The sequence below is a fragment of the Plectropomus leopardus genome, chromosome 2, assembly GCF_026936395.1.
Source record: "Plectropomus leopardus strain MGB_pleo_1.0 chromosome 2, ASM2693639v1, whole genome shotgun sequence".
Classification (NCBI taxonomy): Eukaryota; Metazoa; Chordata; class Actinopteri; order Perciformes; family Serranidae; genus Plectropomus; species Plectropomus leopardus.
This window is the reverse complement of record NC_142177.1, coordinates 39,045,906-39,055,899: the sequence shown is the minus strand read 5'-3', so window position 1 is coordinate 39,055,899 and position 9,994 is coordinate 39,045,906. Positions and strand designations below refer to the sequence as shown.

Genomic DNA, 9,994 nt, shown 5'->3' with positions numbered 1-9,994 from the left:
TTCCTGTCACTAAAGGTAGTTCTCACCATCCTGATGTTTGTTCTTCTGATAAGCAATGCTTTAATGAGTTATTAACAATTAAAAAGAGAATTATTTTCACCATGATTGACAGCTGCGACAGCGAATCCATGTGCTCGTGCTCAATGGGGCTGCTCGTGATTGTTCAAATGGATGTTTTGGCGGGAATACCCGACAGCAGAAACAGCTACGCTGGAGACTACGTATATGTGATATTTTAACTTTACTTAAGCATCGTGAATCGTCCATCTTTATATAAAGTCTATGATTGAGACCAAAACTGTTTTTTTGTACCATCTGGATGTGGCCACTTGGTTGAAACACATGCGCTTCCACAGCTGCGCTGCTCATCTCTGCCTGAGACTGTTAATGCTGAAACGTTACAGTTTTAGTAAAAATGCATGTGTTTGGGAAGTACTGAGCAAGTAAAGTAAAGAGGAAGTAAAACTTAAGACATAGAAGCTGTAAGTTGACCCTGAGTCCAGATTTTTTTTTTCACTTTTGCCTGTCCTAGCATGCATCTGTCTGTCGAGGTCCGGTTTGTAAGGCTATCATCAGGCTAACACATAAACAAACTGCCATCAGAACTACTACTATGACTGTATACATTTTAATATCTACTGTTGCTGTTACCGTTAATCCAAAAACCCTGTGCTTTACAGTGCTTTAAGTTTTTAATTCTGATGCTACAAATGTTGGCAAACGTGAGCGTCATTAAAGTTCAGCGCCCGGGTTAAAGATCCTCTGTGTTTTACGATTGCTGACTGTTGCACAATTGACTGAATATTGTCCATAAAACACTTGAGCCGAGGCTGTTGTGTAACTTTGAGTGTCATTATCATGCAGGTTTCTTTCCTGTTTGTTCCTCTTGTTGCACAGCATTAAATTACAGTCTGAAGTTACAATTAGCCAATTCATTGGTACTGAGGTCAAGTCCAGGCTCGACGCCACACTCTCACCACTGCCAAAAAGGAAAAGCATATTGTTTTCAATAAAACTAACTAGTACTTTGGTTCTGTGGGATTAGTACTGCTTCTACCAGCACACCACAGTACAGCTTCACTTGCTCCATCTCCTGCAACTGTTTGCACCACTTTTACTATTAGAATGATTATTTTATAGTGCCATACATACAAAACACCAAAAATTACTCCATGATTAAAACCAGGGGACATCGAGCTTTCGCTGCAGCTGCACCAAACCTGTGGAAGCTTGCCACCAAATCTGTGTTGAAGACACATCTTTTCTCCCTGGCCTTCATTTAAGACGAAAATATTTTGATCCCAACAGATTTTACTGTTATTGTTGATATCGCTGATAATTTTGATATAGTTTTAGGTTGTGTGATGTATTCATCTTTGCCTTTTTACCCTGTAAAGCACTTTGGTCAACCTGGTTGTTTTAAATGTGTTATATAAATAAAGTTGACTTTACTTGATGATTCTGCCGACCTCTGAACCCATCAGCTGTCAGTCTGACGATGAAGCCCAGCCGGCAGTGAGTTGCCTTTTACTGAGATGTTGCTGCAAGTTTATACTTATTGCAAATATACTAAAGTGAATACTGTATATATTTATATTAGATGATACTGTTTGGATTTCCAAATAAGCACTATGCATCACAATTTTAGGTCAAAATTTTGTTTATTATTCAAATATTGTCCAAATTTTATCACCATTTTTCTTCAGACTAAACATGATTCCTGTAGTTAATCAGCATATCAGCCTCTTTAGAGAAGTCGAGCTCATGATGAATCAGGTCCTTTAAATGCGACATATCCGCAGTCCGATCATTGTTACTGGTGCAACTGGTTTTATCACTGCTCTAACTAATTCTTCCACTTTTACTGTTTATATCCAATGAGACATCTTATTTTACTGCAACTTTCAGTACATAAAAGGCTGTCTTTGTTCAGAGAGTCCTTTAACTGCTACACACACACTTACACACACTTACACACACACACAAACTCCCTGAGTTGACCTTTGTCTACATGAGAGCGAGCCCCTGTCCGTCAGCCAATAAAGAGCAGGCCAGTCAAGTCGTGCCCACGTCACAAACCGGCCTGGACGCGGTCAGACCCTGAACTTACATCATTTAGTAATGTGGGTCAAAGTTCAGCTGCAGCTGCTGCAAGAGGACGGGAGGTTTCCACACCAGGACGGAAAGAATTAATATTACAGACTTGTTTGTCCGGTTGCATCAGGGCTCTGAGCTCAACGACGATGAACAATCAAAAGACGCAGAACGTGTAAAAAATAAAATATAAAAGAAAATAAAAAATGATTTTTTATGCAGGGATCATCATACAATTAAAGTTTTAAACACATCACATGTTTATTTTAATGTTTAATTTTAAAAAATAAATTGTATTATAGTTTTTATTTCATCCATGCTGCAGGAAAATTTGAAACCCAAAAAAGAGGCATGACTTGAGTGAGAAAATGAACAGACTGTGCAGCTGGGCATTATCACTCTTGCTTTCCTATTTAGGGAATGAGTGTGTCATAAAAGACAGATAGTGAGGACAAAACTGTCTGTCTCTCTCTGGGTTCTGGGTCCAGAGGGAACCGGTTACATGACGACGACGTTACGTCCCGCTGCTGATTAATAATTCACCGGCGGCCTGTGACAAAGTGTTTTTCAGATCTGCAGAGAACAACAGGTTCATGCAAATAGCTCAGAGGACAAGCCTCCCCGACACCTCCTCCTCCCTCCTCCTGCGGGACATCCCAGAGTATAAAAGAAACAAACCCATGCAGCAGCAGATACAACTGAACAAGAGGGAGAAACAGACCTCAACTCCTCTGAAATAAAACCAACAGAGACTCATCTGATGAGGCCGAGCTGAAGGCTCTCTGCTCCACACAAACTACTGAAGGTAATCTGATGCTCTCGCTTTATTCTGTGTGTAACTGAGGAGAGATCATATCTGCACAGGGATGCTGTTACATCAGTCTGTCTGACCTGGAGGACGCAGCAAATTTAATGTGGTGTTTCTTTTGCAAAAAATAGCATAACTGAGGTGAATTCAGAAGTAAAACAGCTCTTCTTGAGAAACTTGAGCAAAGTGGCTTAATTTCTTTCTAAAACCATGGCAAACAACAAGCAACTCAACAAGGAATGGCCCCCAAAATTATAAAATAAAAAAATATTACAATTACCTGAAAATGAACACAAAAAGATGAAGGAAAAAAGTGCTGAAAATTAATATATATATATATATATATATGTATGTGTACTTATTTTATATATATTTTTAGATTTTTTATAATCTAAGTTTAAATATGACGTCATTATAAACATAGTTTTCTGCTAATTTTTCCGTATTTTTTCTATTTCTTCTAATTTTTTTAAAATCATTTTCTAATTTAACACATTTTTAAGGTAATTTTCGAGTGATCTTTTACCATTTTTTGCAATGAAGTTAGTCATTGGTTTTTTTTTTCCCAAAAGAGATCCAACTAATTTGTTAAGTTTTCAAAATGCATTTCTAAAACCTAATTGTTATATATTTATGCGCCAAACTTTCTTTTGCCTTTTCTCTGTTTTAACTTGTCCTTTTTTGTCTTTTCCTCTCCGCATCTTTCAACTGTTCTCCTATATGTTTCTATGTTTCCTCCTTCCTTTGACTCTCCTCTCACCTTCTCACTATCCTTCCTCCTCATCCTTATTATGTAATCCTCGTGTCCTCTCTTCTCTCTACTCACCCTCTTTTTCCTCACTCTCTCCTCGTTTGAATCCATCTTTCCTTTCATTTTTCACTCTTACCTGAATCGTTCCCCCAGGCTCGTCCACTCCTCTCTTATTTCTTCACCCGTCTATCGACTCGCTCTCCAGACTCCACCGCCATGCCTCCTCAGCTTCCGACCCAGAACCAGAACGGTCCCAGGATCCTGCAGGGCGACCTCAGCGCCCTCAGCCCGGCCGTCAAGGAGTTCGTGGACGCCAACGTGACCCTGTGTCAGCCCGACTCCCTCCACATCTGCGATGGCTCCGACGAGGAGAACCGCACCATCCTGGCCCAGCTGGAGGAGCAAGGGATGATCAAGAAGCTCAGAAAATATGAGAACTGGTAGGTAGGAGGGGATTGAAATTTTAGGTTGTTTCTGCAGTGCCTTTTTTCCCAATTTTTTTGAAATTAAAATTGCACCTTTTGACTCAGTTTTCACAGATTTTTTTTGTCGTCCAAGGTTTCAAAGAGTTAAAATTAGGGTAATTTAATATTTTTGGGTTGGAAAAGTATAATTATGTAAGATGATCTGTGAAACAAACAGGTCTATAAATTGATTTTTGGACTATCAGCTGTGGTGACTTTTCGGACAGCGGTAATCCACTGCAAGAGTACAGATTGCTCAAATGTTGTTGTTAAAGACATCAGTCAGTCATCTTTAGCTGTTGAAATAAAAAACATTTGTGGGAAAGGTCGACATTCTGACAAACCAGTAATACCAGCTCACTGGGTTTGACTGCAGCTTACCAGCAGACGTCAAACAAGTATGTGCTCCAACAGCATTGTGTTTGTTCATCCTGAAGCAAAATGCTCTCAGACATGAACTTGTTTTCTTATAACAAACATTCCTCTATTTTTGCCAAAAAAAAAAAAATCTAAAATGTAAACAAATTTCTTCCTCCTCTTTCATTTCCTACCTGCGTCCTTCCTCTTCCTCCTGCTGCAGCTGGTTGGCCAGGACCGACCCGAGGGACGTGGCCCGTGTGGAGAGTAAAACTGTGATTGTGACCCGGGATCAGAGGGACACGGTGCCCACGCCGCTGGACGGCGGAGTCAGCCAGCTGGGCCGCTGGATGTCCCCAGAAGAGTTCGACAAGGAGATGACTCAGCGGTTCCCCGGCTGCATGAAAGGTACCGCAGATAACCAGATTTAACCAGAGTTTGAGCAAAATCAAAACAAAATGACAAAGCTGAATGTTTTGATCATAAAATAAAAAGAAAATATTTGTTTTAACTTAAAAAAGATAATGAGCAGTTTGTCTTTAATTTTAAAGTTGACCGAATTTGAGAAGACAAATTGAAAAAACTTACCACAACTTGTCTTCTCAAATTCAGTCAACTTAAACTGTTAGGGCAGCCCAGAAACTGGCTGTTTTAAGTTAAAACAATGAGTTATTAAATCACATTATAATTTAGACAGGTAGGCAGGTAGACAGGTACTCTAGCACTCTGACCTTTGTTTTCAGTATTAATGTACAGCATGGATTTAATTTAGCTAATAAACTGGTATTTTCCTTCAGTAAAACAGAAGTGACCTAGAGTGAAAATTAATTGCAGTAAAAGCAAAACTCAAGCATCTCCTTCACTGTGAACTCAAAGCAAAAGTGGCTTTTTAAGAGAAGAAACACTCTTGAATATTATTTTACTGCTTCATATGGTTTTCTGATGGTTAGACAAAAGAGAACACAACTTTAGTACAACTCTAATAAAATTTCAAAACGTGAATCTGACTCTGTTTCCTCAGGTCGTACCATGTATGTGATCCCCTTCAGCATGGGACCCGTGGGTTCCCCGCTCTCTAAGATCGGCGTGGAGCTGACGGACTCTCCGTACGTGGTGGCCAGTATGAGGGTGATGACCCGGATGGGGAAAGCTGTGCTCTCCGCTCTGGGAAACGACGACTTTGTCCGCTGTCTGCACTCCGTCGGCTGTCCTCTGCCGGTCAAAAGTATGTCAGCATCACAGATTAAGACAGTGCTGAATACTTTTCTATGAGTACAGTTCAGTATTACAACAATTGTAAGATTACAATATCCGTTACTGCTAATATCTCCTTTAGCTACTACTTTAGCTTTTACTTTCGTTAAAACCAATAACCAGTGATGGAAGAAGCACTCAGATCTTTTACTGCAGTATAAGTCCTAAATTCAAAAGTACAGAAATATTCTCAGCAAAATGTACTCCGTATCAAACTTGAAGTACTTATTGTGCAAAGTGGCTCCTCTAACAGTGTTATACTTTATATATGATACTATTCTTTTTTATCACTAACAAATGTACGCAAGCGCATTTTGATGTTGCAGCCCTTCAATTTAGAGTCAATTTTAGATACTTTTGCTGCGTTCAAATGGAACTTGTGTTTAAAAAAATGGGAAGACATGTTCACAAAGTTGTGAAATTGGAGCATAATATGATATATAATATTACATATTATATGAGCATAATCAGATGTTTCTATATGTAAAAAGTAACTTTATGTGTCAAATAAATGTAATGGAGTAAAATTATAAAGTGGCATAAAATGGAGACACTCAAGTAAAGTACAAGTATGTCAAAATTGTACCTAAGTAGGCTACAGTACTTGAGTGAACGTACTTTCCTCCACTGGTAGTAACTACCATTACTAAATACTTATACTGATTATGGTGTTTTCATTACTCCTACCACTACTGGTAGCCCACTACTTGTATTACATCAAGTAGAACTGCTTCAGCCATGACTACAATTTTAAATGAGTGTCATTTTAATTTAAATAAACCAACTTGTCTTTCAGAGCCTTTGGTGAACAACTGGCCCTGTAACCCCGAGCAGACGTTAATCGCCCACATCCCGGACCGCAGACAGATCGTCTCATACGGCAGTGGTTATGGAGGAAACTCCCTGCTGGGGAAGAAGTGCTTCGCTCTGCGCATCGCCTCACGAATCGCCAAGGAGGAGGGCTGGCTGGCTGAACACATGCTGGTGAGGACAAAAAAGAAAAAAACATATTAAAACACATAATAACATATAACAGGGACTTCAAATAACAACCTAACCAAACCATACGTGTCTCCTGCTCAGATCCTGGGCGTCACTAATCCTGCTGGGGAGAAGAAGTACATGGCGGCAGCGTTCCCAAGCGCCTGCGGGAAGACGAACCTGGCCATGCTCTGCCCCACGCTGCCCGGCTGGAAGGTCGAGTGTGTGGGAGACGACATCGCCTGGATGAAGTTTGACAAACAAGGTGAGAGATTCAAGACTTTGTCAGTTTCACGAATACAAACCGACACGTCTGTTATTCATTGATAATATCTTCCTTCTCTTTGCTCTTTGTCATTAGGCAATCTACGAGCAATCAACCCCGAGAACGGCTTCTTCGGAGTTGCCCCCGGCACCTCCGCCAAGACAAACCCGAACGCCATGGAGACCATCATCAAGAACACCGTTTTCACCAATGTTGCAGAGACCAGCGATGGCGGCGTGTACTGGGAGGGAATGGACCAGTCGCTGCCCGAAGGAGTCACGATCACGTCCTGGAAGAACAAACCCTGGAGCTCAGACGACGGTAAGAATTATTGTTTATGTATTTTCTGAAGAGCAAAAAAAAAAAAAAAACTATTTTACAAAAGCATAGAATAGCCAATAACTAATGATTTTCTCTTGTTGAAGAGAGAATTTTATGTAGATAGAGATATGGTAAGAAGTACAAAATGTTATGATAAAACTAGAGAACATCAGACACTTTGACAGTAAGGATAAGACCCTGTGATCTGTGAAAGCTTACCGTCTCCTCTTTGTCTCCAGGCGAACCCTGCGCTCACCCCAACTCCCGTTTCTGCACTCCGGCCGGACAGTGTCCCATCATCGACCCACAGTGGGAATCCCCAGAGGGAGTCCCCATCGAGGCCATCATCTTCGGAGGGCGCAGGCCGCAAGGTGGGCAGAAACTGTGCGGAAAACCAGTTAGAAAAGGAGGAGAGGAGAAAGTATGCAGTGGGATCACATGAGAGAAAGAAGGGAAAAAAAGAAATGAGAGAAGATGTAGTGATATGAGGAAGCTATGAGATAATACTAATCTGACTTGTAACTGTTTCCGCTCAGGTGTCCCTCTGGTATACGAGGCTTTCAGCTGGCAACACGGAGTGTTTGTCGGAGCAGCCATGAGGTCAGAGGCCACCGCCGCAGCTGAACACAAAGGTCAGTGTCTAATCTTTCGAATGATGAGATTCCTCACCCTGAGAATATGAAGGCAGGGCTTCCAACACATTCATTTATTTTGGTGGCCTCCCACGATTAAAACATCTACCACCACAAACAGATTTTCTTTTTGGAGTTGGATCTTTCATTAGGAGGGCTGTTGAAATATATCTACACCGTTCACCGTTCATTGCATCACACTGTCGCCGCTCAGAGTGTACTCTGGGCACAGACAGAGCAGCAGAACATCAAGCACACTGACAATGAAACCTAGACGTTCATTCTGCTGGGTCTAAAAGTTTGTTTTCACTCTGAGCAACGGCTTTTCAATCTGATCTGATCAATAGATCAATTATCCACCCTGCCCCAAAACTTTAAAACAATGGATTTGTGTCAGGATGGATTTGTGTTCCTGGAGATAACTAAAAATATACTTACCCGTTCTTTCTCTCCTTTTTGTCCCCCCTCTCTGCAGGCAAGATCATCATGCACGACCCCTTTGCCATGCGCCCCTTCTTTGGCTACAACTTCGGCCAGTACCTCTCTCACTGGCTGAGCATGGCCGACCGCCCCGCCGCCAAACTGCCCAAGATCTTCCATGTCAACTGGTTCCGCAAGAGCCCCACCGCCGGGTTCCTCTGGCCCGGCTTTGGCGACAACATCCGTGTGCTGGACTGGATGTTCAGGAGGGTGAACGGCGAAGCTGGCGCCATGCCCTCTGCCATTGGCTACCTGCCGTGCAGCGATTCCCTGAACCTCCAGGGCCTGAAGGGGGATGTGGACCTTGATGAGCTGTTCTCCCTGGACAAGGACTTCTGGCAGAGCGAGGTGGAGGAGGTGAGGAGGTACTTCAACACGCAGGTGAACGACGACCTGCCCAACGAGGTGGCCCGGCAGCTGGAACTCCTGGAGCAGAGAGTGAAGCAGATGTAAAGACGAGGGGAAAAGCAATGTGTTAGTAAGTCTGAAGGACAATGTTTGTAATTCTAGAACAGAACATTGGTAATAACAGAATGGAATGTTGGTAATTCTAGAACTGAATGTTGATAATTCTAGAACGGAATGTTGATAATTCTAGAACGGAATGTTTGTATTTCCAGAACAGAATGCTCGTTATTCTACATCTTATCACGGTTTTACTGAGAAACTGATTTCTAAAGAATTGTTTTGCTTTGAGATGGAGCCGTACAACTTCATGGAAATAGACAATTCACTTCTGGTAATTTTTTTTCTTTTTTTTTTTTAACACTGTTTATTTTTGATTTGTTAGCAAGAAATCATTCCCCTTTTCCAGATTGTTAACATTGGGCCGGGGATGTTGAGATGAATTTTATGAACTTGTTGAGTTAACAAACAGTACTAACTGTGCTTGCCGAAAATTCGGCAGCCAGGTGGTACTGTGTCCAGACTGCTGATCCAAACAGGAAATGTTTCCTTCCATCCGTCCGCATGCTGTCGGTCAGCACTATGTTTTTGACTGTTGTCTGAATGTATTGTCCTACTGTACGTCTAAATTCTAATATTTAATAGTAAGTTATTATAAGTGCACAACATGCTGTCCTTGCCATTTGGACTTCATGGCAGAGAAAGAGTAAATGAGTCCAGTGTTGTTTGACCCCTGAACATAGGGTAAAAGTATGTTTTCTGTTCCTATCTTTTTTTTTTTTTTTTTTGCCCTAATTTATTTTTGTACACTGTTGGTATCTGTTTGGTTCTGTTTTGCTGTAATCTTGAACCCCTGAAGAAGGGAGAACACAATAAAAGTATTTTCAAGTATCTGGTCTTGTTGTTTTATTAAGGAAGTTTGTCATCAGTATAGAGCTGAGCGATGACACGATAACGATATCAATCGCGATATAACTTTTCCTTGATTGAAATATGAGACGCAGTCTATAGAATGTCAGCAGAACGCATTCCAGCCATGTTTTGACAGACAACTCGAACAGCCAGTGATAATAAGAATAGCGCTGCAGCAAACCAAATGACAGTGATCGACTTTGACTGCAGAACAGCTGAGTGTTTGACAGCCACAGCATTTCATCATCGGGGATCAAACAGCTGATGGTC

At 41.4% G+C, this 9,994-nt stretch overlaps 1 protein-coding gene across 1 annotated transcript; it reads left to right on the top strand.

Moving 5' to 3' along the window:
• Positions 1 to 2,741: 2,741 nt before the first annotated feature.
• On the top strand, positions 2,742 to 9,703 carry pck1 (phosphoenolpyruvate carboxykinase 1 (soluble)). Its single transcript, XM_042510371.2, has 10 exons — positions 2,742 to 2,899; positions 3,807 to 4,093; positions 4,698 to 4,882; positions 5,496 to 5,699; positions 6,525 to 6,712; positions 6,812 to 6,974; positions 7,071 to 7,295; positions 7,535 to 7,666; positions 7,832 to 7,927; positions 8,403 to 9,703. Exons 2-10 carry the CDS (start codon positions 3,870 to 3,872, stop codon positions 8,858 to 8,860), a joined length of 1,875 nt encoding a protein of 624 aa, XP_042366305.2. The 5' UTR covers positions 2,742 to 2,899; positions 3,807 to 3,869; the 3' UTR covers positions 8,861 to 9,703.
• Positions 9,704 to 9,994: the final 291 nt, after the last annotated feature.

Coding starts and splice junctions, on each gene's coding strand:
- pck1 (XM_042510371.2), top strand. CDS start 3,870: ATGCCTCCTCAGCTTCCGACCCAGAACCAGAACGGTCCCAGGATCCTG. Junction 4,883..5,495: donor GTTCCCCGGCTGCATGAAAG/GTACCGCAGATA, acceptor CTGTTTCCTCAG/GTCGTACCATGTATGTGATC. Junction 7,928..8,402: donor CGCCGCAGCTGAACACAAAG/GTCAGTGTCTAA, acceptor CCCTCTCTGCAG/GCAAGATCATCATGCACGAC.